The following is a 23,935-nucleotide window of genomic DNA, read 5'->3' on the forward strand; positions in this document are numbered from 1 at the left end:
GTGCAGAAGCTGCCTGGGTACAGCAGCTTGGCAGGCAGTGTACTGCTCAGGAGATGTGGGTTCGGATCCCATCCCTGCCTCTCATTAGCTAGGAGCTCTACTGAGTGCTTCCTGGGCTCCAAGGACAGAGACAGTGTGTGTGATGCTCACACAGGCAGGAGGCACTGAGTCCTAAACAGGAGCCCCCCACCCTCCTCCCCTGACCAGGATGGCTTTGCAGGCAAGGAGCAGGCACAGGTAAATAAATAGTTTGTTTATTAGTAATATGTTACATTATTAAAGTGCATTGAGAAGAGATGCAGAGGCCAAAGCTGGAAGGCCGCCGGCCCCAGGCCCTGCCCTGGGCTGGCCAGACACAGCCAGAGAAGGGCCCGGCTCTCTGCTGAAATCCATGGACAGGGCTGGGGGCAGAGCCATGCACCTAGAGAGCTTGGCCGAGGCTGTCCCCACCGGAATTCACAGTTTAGCCTAAGTTATAACATGTCCTGAGCTGAAGGTGGGAGACTAGGAGCATGGAAGCACAGCCCCTGGGGAAGGGGGCTGAGGGGAGGGGAGGGGACCCCCCACCCCCCAACCCCCAATGCCAAGGGCAGAGTCCTGGAACCTCCCCCTGAGGACCCGGCTCCTCCTTCTATATGAATGTGGCAAACCTAGGGCTCAGTTTCTCCCTCATTCTCCCCTGTCTCCCTCACCCTACCCCCCTCCCATAACTGCCCCCCATACCAGGGGACTGGGACCATGTTCCCCTCAGACTGGGATCCCAGGGCAGAGCCAGCTCATGCCACTCTCCGCGAACCCATGCCTGTCCCCAGACTCTTATCCCATCCCCGGAGCCTCAGACTGGGACCCCCCACCCCAGCCCATGTCTTCCCCAGTCCCTCCCTGTCCCGCCCCACCCCCAGCATGTAGTTTTGGTATTTTCATACAGATGCAGTCAGAATTAGCTATACATGAAATAAGCCTAACATAAAAATAGAGCTTTTTCCGTCCTTCTGTCCGGAAAGCAAACATCCTTCAATAAACATGCAAGGCCGCCGCCTGCTGGGCCCCAGGGCTGGTGAGGGAGTCACAGAAGGCAGCCCTGGGCCTATAGGAACAGCGGCCACCCCCGGCCATGGCCACGGCCACCCCCAGCCATGGCCACGGCAGGAAGGAGGGGGAGGGGGCAGCTGGGGTATGGGGAGTCCTGAAGGACTCAGGCCTTGGCCCCAAGCTCCAAAGCCGGGGTCCCAGCTTCCCTCTCCAAACCCCATTCTCTGGCCCATGGGCTCTTAGGCTGGGAACATCACTGCATTTAGTCAAGTTTGAGGAGGGGTGTTCGAAAAGTAGTCTCCAGAAGATCAAGTCTGAAGTCATCAATGCCCCAGCTTCACAACAGCGCCTTCCTCCCACGGCCCCCAGCCCCCGTGCCCCACACAGGCCCAGCAGCCGCCCGCGGCTGGCCATCTCCAGGCCTGGTGTCCTTCATCGGGTTATGCAGGCCCCCTGGAAGGGGCAGCGGGCAGGGAGCTCGCCGGGCCCGGCCAGCTCTGGGTGGGAGACTCCCGGTGCCCCTGAGGCTGCAGGAACCCGCGCCATGCCCAGCCACAAGAGGCCCTAGTGGACCAGCGGGCCAAGAGCGAGCGTGGGCAGGACGCCCAGCCAGAGGGAGGTGGCCAGGGCCCGGGCGCGGCCCAGCAAGTGCTCGGCCGTGGCGCCGTCCTCGGGCAGTAGCTCCCAGTGCTGAGCCTCGCGGAAGTAGGAGCCCTCCTGGGCCTCGCAGCGGTAGTGGCCATACTGGCGGGCTGTGAGGTTCTCGATGAACAGGATGCAGTTGGGGCTCTGGTGGCCCGGCTCGCAGCTCTGCTCCACATTCTCCTCGTGGCGCCATGAGTAGGTGGCATGACGGGACTCCATGGGGCAGCTCAGGTAGTAACGAGAGTTCCGAGCGAGGGAAACCTTCTGCAGTGGGGCTTTGTCTGGAGAGGGGTGGGGGAGGCAGTGGTGAGGAGGGGGCCGAGGGCTCCCAAGGCAGGCTACATTCTCCCCTGCTGACCAGGCTGCCCAGGCCAACGCTTATAAATGAACACAGTGCCCTACCTCTTCCTGACTCTCCCCTGCCTCCCTCACCATTACCCTCTCCACAACCAGCCCATACCGAAGAGGGCCCCCTCTGCAGGACTGTCCTGTCCCATCTGCCTGAGGCCCCCAGGACCAGGCCATGTCTCCCTCAGACAAGGCTCTACCACCCTCAGCGGACAGGACCCCAGCAGGGCCAAATCGGGTACCTGGTTTGGGATTGGGACACTCTGTGTGTGGCTCTTCTGGATTAATGGACTGCAGCACTGGTCTGGAGTTGGAAGGCAAAGAGAGGCTAAGCGGACAGGAGGCCAGGGGTCTGGCCCCTTCCCTGTCCTCACCCCCACCCAGGATCAGCATCCGTGCCCTCCTCCCCAGGGAGGGCGTGCAGGCCACTGACACCACCCCCACTCCTATGTTCACCTGCTCCCAGGGACGAGGGATCCAGGCCAACATACCCTTGGGAGCTGTAGATGGAGACACAGCGGCCCTGGTCCCAGCCGCAGTAGGGGTCTCGGGCCATGAGGCAGCCGTGGCAGCCCCCGCCATAGACCTCACACAAGTCCAGGGGCACCTGGCTCACCTCCCACTGGGAACTCACATACAGCTTCCGCTGGAAGGAGAGCAGGACTCAGGTCAGGCCAGGGCCCACAGCCCCAACACTGTGTTCTAAGTTACCAGGCCAGCCCTGCCTTGGCAGGCCCTGGGGCCCAAGGTTCTTAAAGGACATGCAAATCACAGGCAAAGGAGCTCTGTCCTGCAGCAACGGGTAGCCCCATGGGTTGCAGCGGGGTGGGGAGGCTCACCCGCTCGGTGTCCAGCGACATGGCCTGGATGGTGGCCGGGTGGTGAAAGGGCTGGATCTCCATGATGTTGAAGACAAGGCTGCGTTCCTGCTCCTCTGACTCCACCACCTTGTGGATGGTGCCCCTGTCTGTGGGCGAGGGGCAGAGGGTCAGCGGGCCGGTGGGTGGAAGCTCCACCACAGCGCCGGGCAGCCTCCCTCCAGGCAGGGCTGACGTGGAGGAGGGCTGGGCAGTCAGGGCTCAGGCGAGGGTCACAGGACTGGGGTGGGGTGGGGTGAGGAGAGTATGGCTGGAGAGGGACGTGGGAGCCTGAGGGTGACCCAGGGAGCTTCGGAGGCTAGGCCACAAAGGCCATCCCAGGAGGCCCATGGCTCCCCAAGGCCGCAGGGGCAGCTGGGGCATGAAGAACAGAACCGGCTGTCCTCAGTACTTTGTGGAGGCTCTGTGTGTTAGCCTTGTGCACTGTTTAATCCTCCACACTTTTTTTAGCTCACACAAAGGCAATTTATTAACAGAAAACAGTAATTTGAGGAATCCTCCACACTCTTTAAGAGGTGCGTATTATCTTCCCAATTCCGGGACGAGGAAATGAGGCTCAGAAAGGCTGAGCAATTTAGCTCAAGGTCACACAGCCGGTGACTGGAACCCAGAGACGTCAGAACCCCAACCCTCAGCTCCTTCTATGATTTCCCTGCTTCCTGGACTCTTCGGGGATGTTTGCTTTAAATAAACTTTTCATTTTGGAATATTTTTAGCTTTACAGAAAAGTTGCAAAGATAGTACAGAGTTCCCGAATACCCTTCACCCAGTTTCCCCCAACGTTACTATCTTACATAACTGTGGTACATGGTCACAATGAAGCAACTGACACTGGGACATTACTATTACCCCAATGACAGACTTTATTTGGATTTCTTGGGTTTTTCCACTAATGTCCTTTGTCTGTTCCAGGATCCAATCTAGGACTCCACATTGCATTTAATCTTCGGGGATTTTTTAATTTTTATAAAATCTTTGATCTGAAAAGGACCTTAGATGCCACAAAGAGATTCCCAAGGTCAGAAGCAGACTGCCTGCCTTCAAGTCCATGCTGTCTCCATTCATACGTGTGGGGGACTAATGGGCATTCTGACCCCTGGGCCCTCCCATTCCCACCTCACCCGCTGTCCCAGTTTCTAGAATAGCCTACCTCCCTCTCCCTCCTTCCCAATTTCCCAGGGCATCACTTGCCCCAAAAAAGCAGTCAGATGATCAGATGATCACCCACCTAGGACTTTCCTCTATGTGTCTATGCTGCCCCTCTGCAGGCTCTGAGATGCGACCAGACGCTCCTTTGTCCTGACAAGCCCCCAGCCTCGCCGCTGTCTTCACGCCCACACACACATGCTGCCCTCCGCTGCCTCCATGGCTGCCCCGTGAGTGCCTCGCATAGCTTCTCCCAGGTGTGAGAGCCTCCCACTCCCTGCAGAGGGCTCAGAAAGTTCTATTTCTTATCTGACCCCAATCCTTCCTGCTGCAGGCTCCAAAATGGTACCTCTCCAATGGCCCTCATGGATAAACCAGGACAACTGCCTCATCATTCAAGTGCGCTTGCCTCCCAGGTCTGCGTGAGGGGAGCCCACGGCCCCTGTCTCCTGCTCTCAGTCCTGTACTGTGTGACCCTTCCTCTCCTACACCCCAATGCCCTGCCGTCCCCCCGGCTGACCACGGCAGCTAGGCCAGCCACGGCTGAGCAGAGCAAGGACAGGGGCCCATGGGTACAGCCAGGATGAATGGAGGAGTAAAGTGAGGTCTCAGGACCCAGAAGCCAGACCCCTTGGGGAATTCCTCTCCCGAGGCTTCCAGGAGTCAAACAACCACGAAGGTCACCATGGCCCTGAGAAAGCTACAAGGTGAAGCAATAGCAGGAAACCACATAGCAGGGGAGGTACTTAGGGTAGGTGCCTGAGGCCCCTGGGGAGACAGTGCCCTTTCTCATGGCACCACCACTTCGTCTCAAGGAAGGCCTGTGGCCCCCACCAACACTGATCTCCATGCCTGCTCCCAGGAACCCCTTGCCCACACAGCCTGGGACCAAGAAGTTGCCAAAACCTCAGCTCAAGTCTGGCTTCTCCATGGCTGGTGGCTTCCCAGAATACAGGGGTATCTCCCAGGGCATTCCCCCCAGCTTCTGGAGTCAGCAAAACCCCTGACCCCATGGAAGCCCCCTCTTTGGTCCTCTATAAGACTCTGCAAAGGGGGACGCCTGGGTTAAACGTCTGCCTTCAGCTCAGGTCATGATCTCAAGGCCTGGGATTGAGTCCCGCATCCAGCTCCCTGCTCAGTGGGGAGCCTCCTTCTCCCTCTCCCTCTGCCGCTCCCCCTGCTTGTGCTCTCTTATTCTCTCTCTCTCTCTCTCTCTCTCTCTCTCTCTTAAATAAATAAATAAAATATTTTTTTTTAAAAGTCTCTGCAAAGGTTCTGCTGTCTGGAAGTCCTTCCTCACGTCTCATTAAATTCTTAGCATCCCCCCATCAAATGTTTCCCCTCACTTGCATACTCCCACAGACAGGGAGAGGGTCTGATTTCCTCGTTCTGCCCGGCAGAGGCCCTCAGGATAGCAGTGACCCAGTCCTTCCTCCTGACTGTCCACTTTTCTTCCTACCATCTTCCCTGGGTCAGACATCTGGACCAAAGCTACACCCAGCTTTGCTCAGACTTGCTACATTTCTGCCTCTGAATCCTCACGCTTGCTCTTCTCCCATCCTGGGATACCCTCTCCTCTTCCCTCTGCCCCCACCTCCGCCAAGAAGCCCTCCCAGCCTGACTCTTCCACAGCTACACATACCATCCCCTGACAGCTCTCGGTCAATCAATTCTTCCTTCCAGGTATAAAGATCCAACCAGATGTTGTATTATTCTTTATGCCTTTCATACCCATTTTTACAAAGCAGGCCAGAAGATCCTGGGGTAGCCCCTCACCTGTCGTTAGGTAAAGCACGTGGAAGGTCTCCCCACGGCTGGCCTGCATGCGGTGGACAACCACTTTCTGGTAGTGGTACTTCGAGTGGAACAGTGGCGTCTTCGAAGGCCCCATGGGCTCCACCCTCTGTGCCACCTCAGGGTGACTGTCAGCCACCTGGAAGGTGTCCGTGGGGATGGGCTGCCGGTCTGGGAGACACTGGGCAAGGAGGAGAGGTCCAGGTTAGTGGCGTGGCTGGGAGGTGGGGCTGAGGCCTGGGCTATGGTGGGGGGTCAGCTTACCTTGCCAGGCCGAGGGTTGGGAAGGCTCGTATGGTAGCCCTTGAGTGAGGAAGTACGGAAGACCTTGTCAATGTCCCCAAGCAAGTACACACAGACAGCCGAGTAGTTCCTGGGGGACACAGAGACCACCTCAGTGGGGGGCCCGGGACCCCCACCCCCATTCACCCAGGCCAGCCCAGCACCAGACAGGGACATAAGCAACCCCCCCCCCCCCACCGCCTGTGAGCTCTGTGGGGGGAGGAAGGAGGGAAAGAGGGAGGGAGGGAGGGAAGGGGGAAGGGAGAGAGGCAAATTCAACCACATTTCTTTCCCCTGCAATTGAAAACCCCAACCTGTGTTTTGCCACAGAATCACTGAGTTCAGAGGCCAACGCTGGGGCCAGAGAAATCCCAGCGTGTGCATTCTAGCTGGGCACTCCCACCTCTCTGGGCCCAGCTGCAGCCTGCTGAGGCCCGAGGAGGCCAGACTCCCGTCCCCTTCGCAGCTAGGCTGGGTCCACCCACACAGGAGCAACAGAGCAGGGGCTTGGCCCCCCCACCCTGCCACCCAGCTCTCCCTGCACACACCCAACCAACACCTGCCTTGTTTTCAATCAACAAGAGTGATTAAGAGGCGTGAATGATCAGGAGCAGGCCGTGCTTGAGCAGGTGTGATAGCACCCAGCACCCTAGGAGGCCTCAGCCGCCTCTTCCTGGCGCCCCAGCACCCACTCTGAGCACACAGCCGATGGACACACAGGCACAGCTGCAGCCTTCAGCACGCATATGGCAAGTGCACGCACACCCGTGTGCACAGACTCACAAACACTCCAGAGCTCACATCTCCCTGAGCACGGACTATCCCCCACCCCACGCCCAGCAACAGCCCTGTCCACTCATGCCACAGGAGCCTTCTTCTCAGCAGGGCCCCAGCCTTCTGAGCCCCACTGGCCACTTCACTGGCCCCAGCCCCGGCGAAGGTCACTCACCAAGGGTTGGAGAAAACGCCATAGACTCGAGTGTCCCTCCACTGGCCGTTGGGGTCGGGGAGCAGAAAGACGTCCTGCAGCCTATTGAAGTTCTTGTTCGAGGCCACGTCGCTGCATACCAGCATGGCCTTCAGGAAGGTGTTCCACTTGGAGACGGACAGGGAGCTCTCGCCACCCTGGTCCCCCTGAGAGGGTGAGGAGGAAGAGGCCCCTCAGTCCCTGCCCTGGCTGCCAGGAGTGCCAGCACCCGGGCTTCGGAGCCAGCATGGAAGCTCTGAAAGGGGCCACGACCTGCCAGGTGCCAAGGCACAGGTGCCTGTCCTCTCGGGCTGGGTGCTGGGGCCGGGCTCCAGCCGCAGGCCTGGCTAATCCAGGACACAGGGCCAGCAGTGGGGACCCGCAGGCTCCGGGTGCCAGGTCCCCATAGAGCAGACCAGCTCAGACCATGCATACACACTCACACACGTGCCACAGATGCACATCCCAGCGCCTTCAGTCAGGTGAAACGAACACATGTAAACACACTTCCACACTCACGAACACAAACATGTTCCACATGAAGTCACACCTGTGCACACCGCCACACACGCACCCAAGCCCCACCACCTTCGCCCACTCACAGATGCACGGACCCTCCTGCGCACACACATTTGCTCCTACAATCCCACACCCAGACGCACTCTCACATCTCACACGCTCCTTCATGCAAACACATATGATACCTGACCCAAGTGTGTTTTCACACATTTGCTCACTCCTGCGCAGGCACGGACACACACTCTTGCCCACTCAGCCACCCACTCACCCTGCACAGCTGGGCCACGCGGGACACGTTGAGAGGGGCCTCGGGGTTCTTGTCAGGATTGTCCTCCCGGAAGAAGTAGTAGATCTTGTCATCATAGGCCTGGTCTTGGTGCACAATGGTAGCCTTGATGAACTGGGGGTCTGCCAGAGACACAGGCAAATGGGTGTGAGGCTGGGAGTCTGCTCAGAGGACCCACCCTTTGTGCAACCACCCTGTGTGCCCCCACTCTGTGTGCATGCGAGCACACACCCTACCCCCCGAGTCTCTACAAACAAACCCAGGGCAAATCAGACCTAGAAAAAAACTCAAGAACATCAGGTCTGATAGCCCAAGGGGCCTGAGACCGCACCCCCACCCCACACCTGTTTTGCCCTCTCCTACAAAGATGTCATCGGCCCAAGAGCAATGACTTCATGCCTGGGGACTGGGGGGAGGTCCCTGGGGGCCCCTATGTCACCTCTGCCTAATTGGCAGAGCCCTAATGAGGAGCGAGGAGGTGTTGCCCCCACATGAGTTCAGCAGGTGGATACGCTCTGGCTCTCGGGGAGCCCCCGCTGGGTCTGCGGCTTCCTCCGTTTTGCTCCCGGAGTGTACAGGGCCCATCCTGCCAGCACACTGTTGTCTCTGTTGTTCCCCGGCTCCCTTACAGGGCAACCTCCTCGTTTCTTGAGTGGGCTGTGGCCCCAGTGGCCCTTGGGGAGCCCTCCCAGGGAAGAGGGGGACCCCACCCACAGCCCTGGGCATCCACACCCCTCCTGCCCCTCCAGCCCAGCCAGAGTCTGATTTACTCTGCATGACGGTATCACTGGTGTACAGCTCGATCTCGCCCTGGATGCGGCGGAACCGGGGGATCTTCCCGTTGTATTCCTGCTTCCGGATTGTGGAGTACACCTCGTCCCCTGGGCATGGGGGAAGGGCCATGGGTAAGGGCAGACAGCTCCTGGAAGTCCCTCCTCCACACCTGGGCCACTGGACACAGAGCTGACCACCCTCCCCCAGCCCAAGGCAGCAGCCTTACCGTCAAACAGAACCAGCGAGTTCTCATCCGGGCTGAAGGGGGCATAGCCTCTCCTCTCGCCAAGCGACTCCACGGTGCCATTCACCTGGGAGACACCAAGGAGGGTCAGACAGCCATGTGACACCATGGCCACTGCCTCCCATGGGTGCCAGCTTCCCAGCCAGGGTCCCCCTCCTTCCAGGGATTCTATACAAGGTGAGGCCAGCCTCAGAGTCCCCCCAGCTCCTTCCCACCATGGAGAAGCCCACCCAGACAAGACTGAGCTGACCAGGTCCACGGGGAGGGGCCCTCTCACCAGGCTCCAGCAGCTGGGGCGCCGAGCATTGGTGCCGCAGATGAGCAGCCCCTCACCCTGCCTCTCCAAAAGCGTGATGTAGTTCTCACAGTCCTGCCAGTGAGAAGGGGAAAGAGACAGGTTGGCTGGAGGCCCTGGCAGGCCTAGCACTAGGACCCTCAGTCTTGGGGAAGGAGACATCAGAAGTCTGAGTACAGGAGGTACCCTCCAAAAGGAGAGCCCAGAGGGGTTGCCGTTGACTCCAACCCCCCAAGAACAGAGTAAGAGCAGAGAGGCCTTGGAGAAGAACCATGTCTCCCCCTCAGAACTGGGAATCCTGAGGCAAGATTACCTCTCTCCTCCCAGACTATGGCTCCCAAGACAGGGCCATGCCTCCTTCCTCAGACTCTCAGGGACTCCCATGCCCCTTTCCAAGGGAGTCAGCCTCCCCTCCGTATTACCTCTGCCCCACTCACCCGCTTGTCCAGGCAGGACCCCTTCGTGGAGCCAATGCTCACCTGGGGGGAGGGGAGAGGATTAGTCCACTCTGTCAAGGCAAGATGCCTGTAAGTACTTTCCATGCATCCTCAGGATGAGTTCATTTTATAGATGAGGGCTCTGAGAGACTGAGTGATTTACCCAAGATTGCAGGCTGTTTGGCCTTGATACCCAGAGCCAAAGCCCAGAGCCAGCCCAGAAATTTCAGAGGATAGGGGCCATGGGGTTCTGGAGCCCAGCTTCCCGTCAGGGTCTCCTGCAGCAGCACTACCCACTTGGCCTGGGGGACTAGCTCTAGGCCTTTCTCCATGCTGCCCCAACACCCACGCCAATCTGGATTACCTTTAGGGAGCCTCTTCCAGGGACTATATTATGGGATATAATTATATTATGGGATATAATAGGGGGTGGACCAGTTTAGGAAGAGCGCTAACTCCCATGGATTCCCTGAGACCCCAGAGGGGAGATAAGGAGAGAAATGGGGGGAGGAAGGAGAGCGGGAGGGGCTCAGGCTCTGTTCCTGGGGCCAGCAGAGGGACTCAGGCAGAGGGGTCCAGGCTCACCGTGCGCACGGAGGCATTCTTGCCCTCGGGGAAGTCGAAGAGATAGACCTTGCCACGTCCACCCACCCACACGGAGGAGCTGCCGGGCTCATGGAAAAGCACCGTGTGAGGCTCTGCCAGGCCGAAGTCAACCCAGTCCTGTCCTGCGCGGCCTGAGGAGGAGGCGATTGGCAGAAACGTTGAGGCTGGGCCCTGGGCAGGAAGAACCTACCCACGCCCCTAGGCATATCAGCACCTGCCTGACAACTAGTGTTTGGGGTCTGGACTAGGGCAGCACCAGGACTCAGAGCCCTGAGTGGGAGAAGTGAAGGGTCCCCTGCTGGGGTTCAGCAACCAGCTGTCCTTGGCCCAGAGCCATGACCCCTATCCTACAATATGTGTAACCTCTGGATGAGGGCAGGATTTCGGCGCCCCCCTGGAGAAAACAGAACCCTCCACCCCCACCCAACATACACACACACACACACACACATACACACACACCGCACACAGTCGGCTACTCCTAAGAAGCTGGGCTCAGGCTTCGGGACTCAACCAGGGCTCCCTGGCTTTGGTCTGTGAGGCTCACCACTGCCAGGACAGAGCCAGCGGCCACCTCTGTCTCCCGCGGGTAGCAGGGCCTCAAAGCAGCCCACTTAGAATTAAGGTTCCCAGGGATCGCTTTGGTCAGAACCCCAACCCCTCCTTTGGGAAGCCCTCTCCAACCCCTCCTGGCCCACCCAGCCCCTTAGTGAGCAGGTCAGCTTAAATCAGAGCTAGAAAGGTATCTGAGTATCCACTCCTCCCCATTTTTTTTTTTAAAGATTTTATTTATTTGAGAGAGCGAGAACGAGAGAGAGAGAGAGAGCACATGACGGCGGGAGGGTCAGAGGGAGAAGCAGACTCCCCGCTGAGCAGGGAGCCCGATGTGGGACTTGATCCCGGGACTCCAGGATCATGACCTGAGCCGAAGGCAGTCGCTTAACCAACTGAGCCACCCAGGCGCCCCACTCCTCCCCATTTTTACAGATGGGAAAATGGAAGTCCAGAAGGAGGCGGCAGCCCAAGGTCACAGGGTCAGTAGCAGGTGCTGAATGACACCCCCCGCCGCAGACCCCCAGCTGCACCCGGTAGCCTGGCCTGCTCTGGGCTGGTTTCACAGGGTGCTGGCTGGCCCCAGCGGGGGAAGATCAGCCCTCCCTCCGCAGCAGCTCTGGGACAGGGAGCCCTTCACAGAGCATAGCCTGGACCTTTAAGCAGAAGGGCTGACCAGGGCAATTTTGCCCAAAAAAGAAACAGTCTGTAGTCACTACCTCAGGGAGAAGATGTCTCATCTCCGGTGACATTGCCGAGGTCAGCCCAGTTGAAGGACTAAATTACAGAGATGGGACAGCTTGTGGCTGGGCCCCCCCGCAAGCAGCCCCAGCTAGTGTCTTCCACCCCTGACCGGCTTGGGGCTCACCCCAGAATTCGGCCAGACCACTGTTTACTCAGCTGCAGTGAGTTCGGGGGCAGCCAGCTCCCCAGGGACACTGAAGCAGGACACAGCCCAGCCCACTGGGAAGAGGGCTGCCATTTCCTCGCGTCTGCCCCGGGCCCTCTCTGGCCATCTGAGCCATCCCTACTGATTCTGCATTCAACGGGGGCGCACCTTGTGACCCGCAGCCGCCTTCCCTTCCCTTAGGCTACTGCCCCACACACAGTCAGGTCAGTCCTGGAAGTGGGATATTCTCAGTCTTCACTGCCACTGTGGCTTGGCTCACAGCACAGAGGCTGAAACTCAGGGCCCCCGGGGGGGAAGGGGGAAGGGGGACACGCTAGCCCAAGGTCACGCTAGGAGGGAAGGCAGACTGGCTCATAGTATCGGTGCTCAGAGATGCCAGGCACAGAGAAGTGCTGAGCTCACTGCCCTCGGGTTCCCCTGGCTCTCCTGGAGCGCTCCACACACAGCCTGGGCAGCTCGGCGTGATGCCTCACTGTCCCCCAGGCTCACCCCCTCAGCCCCAGCTGCACAAGCCAGTGCTGAGAGCCCAGCTCTGCCCTGGGTTGGGGGTGGGGGGTGCTGGTCAAGGCTCGGGGACGGCATGGCTGGCAGGTCTCGGCGCCCGGGCTCCCCTGCCTTTCCAGGTGGGGTGCCCAGCTACCCTTTCACTGGCAGCCAGCCAAGGATCCAGACAGTCTGCGGCTGCTCCCCCTTCCACTCCCCTAGCCAGCCATGGCCAGGAAAGCCTGCATGTCTGCATCTGGAGATGGGCTGGGGCCTGAGAGTTGAAGCCCCCAGAAGCCTACCCCTCAAGGCCAACCACAGCTCTGGTAGTGGGGAAAGAGGCACCAGAGCGGGCCCCGGGGACAGCTCCTGTCTGGGGGTGGCAGTCCTGCCCTGGGGAGTCAAGCCTAATAGGAGATGTTTGGCCTGGCCCTGGAGAGCCAGGTGTGAGGGGAAGAGATCCGGCCCTACACTGAAATCCAGACAGAGTGAGATAGCCACCCGGAAGCAAGCCTCCCCGAATCACATGCAGGACTGTCCCGGGGCAGAACTCAGGGCTGCTCACAAAGGATCTTTGAGGACACAAAGGAGGGAGGGTGAGAGCGGCCCGCTCGGTTGGGGTACAGCATGGCAGGCTACCACACCGGGCCCAGGACGGTCCCACACAGATCTGCAAGGCATGAGTCCCATGCCCTTCAAATCCTGGCTACAGCAGCCAGGGGTGGGTGAAGCAGGAACTGTTCACCCCATTTTGCAGAAGAACAAACAGGGGCCAGGAAGCATCGCCTCCCTTGACCCCCAGGCTCCCGCCCCTCCGCACTCTGCGCCTGGTGATGTGTATGGGTAGGACAGCACCAGTTCAACCCCAGGACCAGGCCTTGGCCCATTCTCCACCCCAACCCCAGCCTGGCTCCCGAACTGCCCAAGGCCCTCAAAGGGCCTGATTGTGCCGGGGAAGTGTCTGAGCGGCAGCAGCTCGATGAATACATGAAAGGAAGCTTTGTTCAGGTTGCAGGAGCGGGGGCTGGGGGGCTCAGGGGCAGGAGGGCTGCCTGGAAGTGAAGGCAGCACCAAGCCTTCACAGCCAGGACCCATGGCCCCGTGGCACCATCACAGAGAGCTGGGTCAGGGAGGGGGCGGCCTTCAAGGCTCTGCCCATGCCAGGGCTGAGCAAGGCCAGAGCTTGCCCCTAAAAAAGCCCAGGCGGGTGAGCAAGTGTCACCTCCTTAAATGCATCTTTTTGCTTCCCAATGAATCCAAAGGGCTGGGGGAGGCGGATCAAAGCCAGATGGGTCAGGAACAGGCAGGAACAGAATACCAGACAAGGGCAAGAGCTGAACCAAGGTGGGGAGGCTGACTGAATGGGGAGTACCCAGACCTAACAGCCCTAGTGGGATGGGGCGGGGAGCCCAAGGGTACTGCCCATCAGTCTGCAGTGCTGCCCCCCTCCCTCCAGGCAGGGCTAGGATGGAGAGAGCCTCCCCTCCTCCAGCATCCCCCCTGCTCTCCCTGCCTGACCAGCCCCCTCTGCTTCCCATCCTGGATGTCTAAAAGGAGCACCGTCTGGCACCGTGTCTCCCCCCTCACTCCCCAGCCTGACGCATTAGTGGCTGAGTAAGTGGTAGCTAAAAGCTCCCAGAATAACCAGGGGTTCGGGCAGGGGAGGGGGCTAGGGGCCCATGGGGAGGGCATGGCCCCAAAGGTGGGCCAAGGCACAAGACCCCCACTCCTACCCCCGTGTGATTCTGAGCCAACCCTTGCTCCTTCTGGACCGAGAAAGAGCACACTCAAGCTGCCCTGTGCCCAGCCGGACTCCATGGCCTCAGCCTTCTCACAGGGGCAGGAGCCACAGGGCCCAGCCCCAGCCAGAGAGGAGGGTCAAGAAGATGGCTGGGTGTGGGAGGCAAGATGCCACTGGAAAGAATCAGACCTGATTGCTCTCATGGCCGCCACCCTCCCACCACCGTCCCAGTGGCCTAATGGCTGGAGCGAGTCTGGACCTACATAGGGTGGGTTTTCCTAAAGCAGGCTGGCCTGGAGGTGTATCGTTCCTCCTCTCCTTCACTCTGGGTGCTGTCACCTTCGGGTCCCCACTGTCTCCACATCCTTGTTGCTAATGAAAGAGGGGGGCAGCCCAAGAGAAGGGTGGGAGTAGAGGATGGAACACAGGGGATGATGTTGTCCTTGAAGGCAGCAACAAGGGACAGGGCCCGCAGTCTGGCCCGGGCAGGGACAGCCTTCCAACCTGACTCACTGACCTGACAGGCCTTGAAAGCTAACCTCAAGGAGCCCTTTGAAAGTGGGCATTGAGGCAGGCTCTAAGAATGGTAGGAATGTGGGCATCCAGCAGGGAATGCCTGAGTCAGGCAGCCAGGGAGGCCCAGGCACCGGGCAGGAGCCAGGCCAACCCCAGATTGGGGACCCAGCCACATTCTCCCACCCTGCACCCCACCCTGCATTTCCGGGCCCACCTCACACCCTCTCCTACCCCACACACCTGGCTGAGAAAGAGGAGGGAGGGCCCATGTGTGACCCAGGAATGAGGGTGCAGCCTCTCTGCCCTTTGCAACCCATACCCCAGAGGTCAAGTTGGAAAGGAGAGAATCTGAACAATCACGGAGCTCAGACGGGCTGCGCCACTGGCCCAAGGAAGCAGAAGCAGGGCCGGGCCACAGCGCAGGGCTTCTGGGCCCCATCACCAGCTCCAGCTCTCCAGGACCGCATCCCCGACCTCCTTGAGAACCTCTTGCTTTACAAAACACTGTATATTGCTTCTCTCTATTTCCCTGGGTCATCTCCTGCTCCCCATCCTTGCCTCCCTGGCCCACTAGGTGAAAACTTGCTGGGCTGAAGGGACACATCCTCCTACCCACAAAGATCAGCTGCGGGCGGGAGGGGAGCATGCCTCACATGTGGACTCAGCACTGGCTCCAAGAAAGCCTGTGCCCCCTTTGGCAGCCAAGTGGCTGGTTGGTTGTGACCAGGGCCTACCCCGGGTTTAGTTTCATTCTCTGAATTCAAGGGCCTGGTACCTGCTAAGGTCTAAGTTTTATGACCCAACCATGGTTCTTAGGACAAATCACAGTGTTGAGTTCATGGGTCGTTTGGGGGAAGTGTGGAATTATGAGTCCTGGAAAAGTCACAGACAGCTTTTTGAATGGAGGTGAGGGCAGCAGAAGAAGCCAACATCCCCCTCTGCCTCCATCAACTAGCCTGCAAATTCCCCAACTACCCTGCAAAGAAGGCAGGACAAGTGTCTGTACCCCATTTGATAGACAGGAAGACTCAGTCCTCTCCAAGTCAGCAAGGGCTGTATGCTTTCTGCACTGGGCCACTGTGCTCAAATGACCAGAAGCCTGGCTTGGGGTTGGGGGCGGGGGAGGCGAGGACCATTGGGGGCAAAGGCTGCAGGGGAAGGGGCAGTGTGGACGGCAAGCTGTGGGGGCACTGGGCTGAGCCAGACTCAGGGGACTCAAGGCGGGAAGGCTCCCCTCCTGCAGCCCACATGGAGCAGGGAGGAGGTTCCAAGGCCAAGGGAAGGCAGGAAACCCAGGATGGACAGCATGTCCTGCCCACCTTCCGCCTGTTCTTCAGCCTGGCCCCAGAGTGACGTCAAGGCCAACGGGTAGCTCCTTCAAAGGAGTGGATGGGTGCAGAGCCAGGGCAGAGGTGGGGGAGAGGGCAAAGGATGGCTACACTAACCCAGGGGAGGAACAGAAGGCTCCCCCGCGGGGAGGGTAGATGTAGGCAAGGGCAGCCCGCCAGCACAGCCGGTGAGGGAGAGCGGGAGGGGCTGGGCTGCCTGGGCTGCGTCTCCCCAGAAATCAGAGATGCCGAAGGGGGAGATCAACAGCAATGGCGACAGTGACATCCCTCCCGCCTCACCCTTCCCTGCACTTACTATGTGCCAGGCTCTAGTCTAAGTGATTTTTAGATACATTAACTCACTTAATCATCGCTGAACTCGTCTAAGGTGGGTTCTCTTATTACCCGCATTCTACAGTGAGGGTAGCAAGACACAGAAGACTCGAGGAACTTGCCCAGGATCACACAGCTATTAAGTGGTAGAGCAGAGGTTGAGACTCAGGCAGATTGATTCTGGAATCTGTGCTTATAGCACTGCGCTCTGCAAAAGGCCCTTGGAAGCTTCCAAGCCAGTGCCTCCCACACAAAAGAGAAGACTGGGGACCAGAGAGGGTGGAGCCTGGTCAGAGGCCTCTTGGCACAGGAAGGCCTGACCTCTATCCGTGATACCCTAAAGAGATTGTGTGTAGGTGAGCGTGGGCTGCAGGCCTGAGGCATGAGGAATGCGGGGGAGGGTGGTAGGGATCTGGGGGTGCAGGACAGCACTGAGTGCTGACCAGCATGACTAATTAGGAAGACAAATCTCTTGAGATCTCTGTCCAAAATAGAAGACACTATGCGGCCTGGCGTAGACCACAGTGAAGGGTAGGGTACACTCATGAACCCTTCTTTACTATCTGCCCAGCCAGGTTCCTACCCAACCAGCACCTGCCAAGAACACTCGCCTCCACCCTTGACTCAAGAACCCACCATGGCTCCCAAATGCCTGTCCCAGCAGGGCCCTCCCCCTCTAGCTGGCAGACCTGGCGGTCAAGGCCCATCTCTGCTCCTCTCTGCCGCAGCTCTTTCCCTCCTCCGCACCATCGCTTGCGGTCTCCTTTCCCTTGATCACCCTTTCCCCTTCCGTCTGTGCACATGGTCTTATCTGTCCTTGAACACCTGGCCTCCACCCCCCTGGCTTTAGGAAGTGTTCGCAACTGCTCCAGCCCTCACTGTTCCATCCTCCCTCTGACCTTGTGCTACACACCATCTGGCACACACCATCTTCTCTCAGATCACACTGTCTGATGGGATTTTGCCCGGACCGTGGGGTCCTCAAGGTGAAGGCCAGGCCTCCTCTCATTCCATGGGCCCTGCCAAGCCAAGGCTAATGTTGGGCAAGTAAGCACAGCTCAGATAGTAGGGCGGGGCGGACGGGGGCAGTAGGGTAAACTGCCAGTAAACTGCCACGCCAGAGGCTCAACATCTTGGAACAGGCTCCTGGGCTACTGACAGGGTACCGAGTTTATCATGGTCACCTTCCTTCCTCACTAGGCTGGGCTAGAGCCCTGGGACCAGAAGATAAACAGCATGAGTGGTTCTCCATTCCCCACTCTGCCCCCACCCCATGCACCTGCCCTTCACTCTTGCCTGGCTCTTCCCCTCCCCAGGACGGTTGTGCCACCCCACAACGACCTGTCACAGTCCTTGGCTATACCTACAGGTTCCGGATCTCCCAGGAGCCCTCCCTAACCAGGCAGCAGGCCCACCTCGCCAGGTACCTGTGTGCTCTCCAAGGGCAAACCCAGGCCTTCTCCTGCTCTCTCCCTTAGAGTTGTTGAACATGGACGGACCCAGGCACAGGGGCAGGTGCTGGCTGCCCTCCACAATGAGAGCTGCCCCTGACGGTGTTAGCACAGAGCCCGAGTCCCTGACTGGAAGCAAGGGGTGCAGGAGGCAGGGTAGGATCAGCCTAATCCCAGGCTGCCGTGACGGTTAAACCCAGATTAGCCCAAGCCGTGACACAGATCAACCTGCCCTCAAGACCTGAGGCCCAGCTGCCCTGAGAAAAAGACCAGAAGAGGCACATCAAGCTGGCCCAATCTAAGGTCCCGAAGGGAGGATGGTCATGGCCGGTGGGGCTCCTGGGAGCAGACAGCGCTGGGGCAGGAAGAATCTGGGTTCAGCTGAGCTGACCAAGAAGGAAGGGGCTCAGTGAGCCCCAAGCCTAGGGAAGGAACATGTAGGCAGACAGACAGGTGGAGGGAGGCCAATAGCTGAGGCCAAGAGCAGGCTTGGACAGAAGATACAGCCCTGGTCCCAGCTCTGCCTGTGTCATTGAGTGACCTTGGGCCAGTCCCTGTCATCTCTGGCCTCAGTTTCCCCATCTGTGGAATATGTGGTTGGCCCAGCTGATCTCTGACATTTGTCTTCTGACGCCTCAAACTCTGCCCCCATTAGGCTGTGGGCTAGAGTCATCCAAGGTTTCCTGGAGGAAGTGAGACAGAAATGGCAGAAAGGAGAAGGCTGATGGGGGTGAAAACCAGCAGGGCAGCAGCCCCGAGGCAGGAAAACACAGGTGGAGACAGATGTATGGGAAATAAGGTAGGGGCAGGGCCTGGCCACCATGCAACCCTGGAGAGGGCAGTAATTCCGTCACTGCATGTTCTAGGTGAACCGTGCTGCACAGGGACGCGGAAGGATAGATGAGCGGCGAAGGGACAGATCTCCTGGGCCCTTGTGGCCTGGGCTAGCTAGGGGAGGGGAAGTGCGTATTTTCTGACAGGGGGCCCAACAAGGGTCCTCCTGGCTCTAGAAGGACCACTTCCTCCCCCACCCTGGGAGGGAGGAGGCTTCTGGGGGCAGACAGGCCTGGCCAAAAAAGGAAACTAAGAGAAGCGGAAGCTTTCTGGCCCCAAAGCTACCAACCAGAGTAGAGGAAGTACGGTCAGTCTCTTGTGACATAGCCAGATGCCGTGTGGTAGCTGAAATGAGTGATACGGGGCCGGAGGCAGAGGACAAGACGTCAACTGGGACCTCAGCTGTCAACTTCAGGATGACCCACTCCCACCACTGCCCCCCTGCAGGCTGCTGACCCCTTCCCCTGCTCCGAGCCTCGGCTTACCACCTACGCGTTAGGGGCCCTGGCCTGGCCCTTCGCAAAGAAGGGTGCCCAGTTCTCCCTGTTTTTCCTGAGGGATGAAATGAGAGAGGGGTGCACAGCTTACACAAGCATGCCAACCTCCTGCCCTCACCTGCAGCCCACTCCCCCCATGCTCCCTAGCCCAAGAAGTGATCTACACCACCCCCCACCCCCACCTCTCCACCCCCGCAACACTCCCCCAAGGAGATGAAGGTTTCTGGAAGGGGAAGCTGGTCACAGGAAGGGCATTTGCCCCTCCCCCATCAGCAGTGCCTAGATGGTGCCGATGGAAACTCTTCCCCACCACGGAGAGCCTCTGCTGAGATATAGGCTGCCTCATCCGGAGAAGCCCGCAGTCAGGAGTTAGGCAGAAAGCTCTGGTCTCCCCAAACCCAGCCCTGGCTTTCCATCAAGGAGCTATGACACTCCAAAGGCCTCCCCTGCCAGCCATGGTCCTTTCTCCCACTGGCTGTATAAGGTCAAGTGGCCCAACTCAGATGTCCCCTCCTGCAAGAAACCTTTCTGGAGCCCCCAAGCCCTGGCTAACTCAATGTCTCCTTCCTGGGGGCACCCACTCAGCTCCTCTCCTCTCCCTGGTCCTAGTTGCAAGTTTTGGGGTCGGAAATCCTGTCACACCAGGTACCTCCTCCTATCCCTCCCCTCCCCAGCTAGCTTCTACTCCTTCTGCCAGCCCAACTTACCACCTCTTCCAGGAAGCCCTCCCTGATTGGGCAGACTGGGTTAGGTACCTCCTCAACCCCCATAGCTGCCCTCTGTTATAGGTCCTGCCTCGTTTTATTGTAACGGAAGGTTGACCTGCCTGTCTCCCCATCTACACTGAGAAGTCTCATTCCTGGGTCCCCAAGCCCTGCCCTGGGACCAATACAAGGTTGGCCCCAGCAAATGTCAAATGTCAAACACGCTAAATTACTACGTCACCTTTGAGACTACAAACTAATGAACCACTTCCTCCACCTGATCTCAGCCTTCAGCTCATGAGACAAAAAGATAGGAAAGAACACAAAACTCGAGGATTTCCCCTGACATCCCAGGTTTCAATTTCTCCTCTGTGCTAAGGTTTGAACCAGCCACCACAGCCTCTGCCCATCCCAGAAGAGGCAGGAATCCCAGGGAATCCATGCTCTGATAAGTATAAGCTCCCCCCTCCACCCACTTTGGGCATCTGAGGAAACTAAGCCTCAGAAAAGGCAAGTACCCGTCCAGAGTCACACAGAAAATCAGGTGAGAGCCAGGACCAGTGCCAGGCTCCTGACCTCTGCTCTCTTTTCCCCACACTGTGGTTGTCTTAGGCCTATGCCCGCATCCGCCCCACCCCAGCCTGCTCTCAGAATCTTCACTATCCAGGACGGAGGGGCCACACGGCTTGGCCAGACACTCCCAGTGACGTCACTGAGTAGCTCTTCCAGCTCAGGAAACCCCCTCTCTCCTCCTGGGAACTGCCCCCCTTCCCTGGTTCTACAGGGGGAGTTCACCTTGAAGGTGATGAGCACATCTAAGTCCCCAAGTGGGCAAGGATTTCCACTGGAAATGCTGATGCTTGGGGAGCCCCAGCTCTGACCTCATCCCCTGGGGGAGATGACAACAAGCCCCTGCCCTGGGGAGTCACCCCATAATGGCTCCCCCAGCAGCCACCAAGTCAACAACAACATCCTGTTGTTTAATTGGACAAGAGAGAGCTCAGAACCAGCTGGGCAGGTTGAGACTGGAGACTGGGCTGTTTCTCGCTGTGGACATGCTGGCTCACCTCTGATCTTGGATGGAGGTCAGGACCTTCCTGGGCTTCTCCATGTCCTCCAAGCAGGGATGGAATGAGAGAGGGGTGCACAGCCTACACAAGCATGCCAACCTCCTGCCCTCACCTGCAGCCCACTCCCCTCCAGTCCCTGCTGGCAGGGAGGTCAGGCCCACACTCTGCATCCGTGACTGGTCCATGTGTCACTGATGCCCTCAGAGGACAATCTCCAGAGCCCTTCCTGATCTGGCGAGCTCGGAGGGTCAGAGACAGGTGCAGAGTTCAAGGGCACCCAGCTGGTCAGTGCTGACACATCCGTCTCTCTCCAGGCCAGGCCTTCATCAGGCTGGAGAGGCATCAGGCTGGGAATCTCCCAGAACTCTGGTTGAATTTTTCCCTGAAGCTTAGGAGTCTAAGCAACACCAAATAAATAACAGAGAAGAACCCTCCATACCTATTCCAGTCCCCACACCTGTCCTGGCTGAAAACTAAAACCCCAGTCTATGCCTCATAGAAAAGTGGCTCCAGAAACACCATTATCTTTGGTCTAGTCATTGGTAGAGGCCCACCCTCCCAGCACCCCACCCCCTGGAAGATAGGGACCTAGGTCTACAGCAAGGCTGGAGGGGCCTCTTCTCTGCCTACACCCTGATTTGCCCAGCCCAAGCCCATTCCTGTCCGACGGCCATGTGTCACCCCACAGGAGACAGGAGGCACCTGTCAGCCAGGCATACCATCACCAGCTGGTGGTCCTGGGGGAGAGGCTGATGGCAGGGTCTGTCTGGCCAGTGGGGCGCCTGGCACTGGCGAAGATGAGCCAAGACTGTCTCTGGACAAGATAGGTGAGGGGGTGGCAGATCCCAGGAGGGATCAATAGTGCATTACCCCGCAGAGGGCATGGCCAGTGCGGTCCAGTCGTGAACTGCGTGCAGTGGAAAGAAGAGCTGGAGCTGGGTTGGGAGCTTTGAAAGTGGGTAAGAGGACTGAAAGCATCTTTAAATAGCCCCAGGGTGGGGACTAAGTGCCCTGGATGTGGAGGTTCACATTAAGTGCTAAGAACTGGCTGTGCATTAAGTATGGGGGGGAGGGGTCTTAGGACGACTTGGGGGTAGGGGCAAGCAGAGCCATATGCAAGGGGTTTGGTGCAGGGGGAGATTCCAGAACACTCAGATATGGCCATGAGTCCTCTTCAGAGTGCCCAAATGCTGTGCTCTCCAGGACAGCCAAGGGGACTGAGGCAAAGCAAAGATACTGGGAATTCGGAGAAAGCCTGGGCTGGAGCTGGTATGAGTGAGGATTGTGCGGGTGTCCACCACGAACAGACGACCAGAGGTCCAGCTTCCTGCTCTACTCCCACCAGGAACACCTCTGGCTGGGTAGCAGAGCTTGCCCCCAAAGTCCCTCCTGTATGGCCAAAAAACTGCCTAAATCCTTCTCCCCTCCCTAACTCAGAACTAGCTCTGGTCCTGTGCCAGTTCAGAGCCCCCAGTCTGCACTGTGAGCGCACATGCTGCAGAGTGACCTTGGGCAAGTCACATTCATTCCCTCCGCTGCAGCTGCAGATCCGGCCACTCGTATTGTGTGGGATTTTTTTCCCCCGATCTCTGCTAAGAATACCTGCCCCAGATAATGCTCAGGCTCTGGCAATTCCTGCAAACCGCTGCAGGCATCAAAGGCTCCCAGCAGGGCCAGATCAGACCAGTCCCCCAACCCCCACCGGGAGTCCACCACCACCACAGGGGGGCCGCGGTGCCGCCAAATTTGGGGGACAGAGCCCTGTCGGTCTAGGGGCGGGGAAGCATCTGTGTGCAATGCAGGGGAGGGGAGCTCAGCCCCTCTCGGCAGAAAGCCTCAAACCCCACCTAGCCCGCTTTCTGACCCATTGTACAGGGGTCTAAAGTGAGGCGCCCTTGGGGGAGACTCTGGTCCCCCAGCTTCACATATCCATCGCGGCCTAAAAGCTGCACACCCACCCCAGATCCGCCGCCTGGGGGTCCCAACGACCATGCCCCACCCAATGGGCATGCCCCCCACGCTGGCGCCGATTCCTGGTGACAACTGCCACGTGCGGACAAGGGGGGAGCGGCCGGTCCCGGCATTGCAGAGGCAGCACCCGGGTGCCCCAAGCCTCCGCACCGCACTGTGGCCCGGCTCGCCACAGGGTGCCCACCCCTCTACCCGGCCCGCGCTCCGGGCCGGGGCGGGGGCGGGGGCAGGCAGCGGGGTCTTTGTTCCCGCAGCCGGAGCGCAGCGGCGGCGGCAAGGGGTCCGCGCCCCCCTTTGCCGGCCCAGCCTGCGCCCCGCGCGACAGCGGAGCCCGCCGCTCAAGAAGAGGAGACCTGGTTGGGGGGTCCCGGCCGAAGAAAGGGTCCTGTACTGAGGTCCTGGCGCTAAAGGACCGAGAGAGGGGCCCTCTCCCTCCCCTGCGCCCCTCGGCCAAGAGAGGGGCCCTCTCCCTCCCCTGCGCCCCGGCGCTGCGGTTCCCGGCTGGGGGCGGACTTGGAGCGACTTAGCCGGGGCTCCGGCCTCCGCCGCTCGCTCACCGCGGCGTTACAGCCCGCTCCGGCGTGCCAGAGCGCACACTCACACGCTCACCCAGACCCACACGCTCCCCGCGGGGACAGACCGGGACCCGCAGTGGCGCGCACGTACTCCCTCCGGGGCCCGCACACTCCGCACCCGCGCGGCGCGGCGTCCGATCCCGCGCCCCACCGGCCGCGCGGCGCCGCCTACCTTTCCAGACGGTGGAGATGCGGGGTCCGTTCTTCGGGTGGCCTTGGGTGGCGGCGGCCGTCCACAGCAGCCGCAGGAGCAGCAGCAGCCGCAGCGGGAGCCGGGACCGAGCCAGCGGGCCGGGGACGCGGGCGCGCTGGGCGCCAAGGGAGGCGCATCCGGGCGGAGGCGGTGTCATCCCGCAGCCCGGGAGCGACAGCGGCGAGCAGCCTAGACTGAGCCAGCGCCCCACGAAAAGCAGAGCTAAGGCGAGGAGGCGGAGTCAAATGCTTGACCCCACCCTCCCCCTCCCCGCCCCCCCTCGCAGCCTTTCTCGCCTCCCTGCTGCCCAAGGGGGGCGCAGTGCCCACCGCCGGGGAACCTTCGCCACCCACCCCCTCCTCGGCAACTCCAAGGGGAGAACCCAGGCCGCCAGGGACTAGACAGACTTACGGTCCTCTGTGATCGGTGGCAGGGGCCCTGTCCCCTCTCTGAGCCTCAGGTCCACTCCCCTCCATCCCATGAAAAGGTTGGCCTAGAAGCCGGGGAGGACTTCTCCCAGGGCA

General features: G+C 59.5%; 1 protein-coding gene across 1 annotated transcript; it reads right to left on the reverse strand.

Annotated features, from left to right (window-relative positions):
• Positions 1-238: 238 nt before the first annotated feature.
• Positions 239-23,623, reverse strand: LOC113910478 (semaphorin-7A). The gene is made up of 14 exons (XM_027572740.1): positions 23,391-23,623; positions 10,233-10,384; positions 9,648-9,689; positions 9,193-9,285; positions 8,898-8,982; positions 8,668-8,778; positions 7,880-8,019; positions 7,075-7,259; positions 6,108-6,216; positions 5,826-6,024; positions 2,865-2,992; positions 2,517-2,671; positions 2,268-2,329; positions 239-1,958 (listed from the first exon to the last, which is right to left on the reverse strand). The coding sequence occupies exons 1-14, from the start codon at positions 23,566-23,568 to the stop codon at positions 1,597-1,599; spliced, it is 2,001 nt and encodes a 666-aa protein (XP_027428541.1). The 5' UTR covers positions 23,569-23,623; the 3' UTR covers positions 239-1,596.
• Between the last annotated feature and the right edge of the window lie 312 nt (positions 23,624-23,935).

Source organism: Zalophus californianus, chromosome 6 (genome assembly GCF_009762305.2).
Source record: "Zalophus californianus isolate mZalCal1 chromosome 6, mZalCal1.pri.v2, whole genome shotgun sequence".
NCBI classification, from domain to species: domain Eukaryota; kingdom Metazoa; phylum Chordata; class Mammalia; order Carnivora; family Otariidae; genus Zalophus; species Zalophus californianus.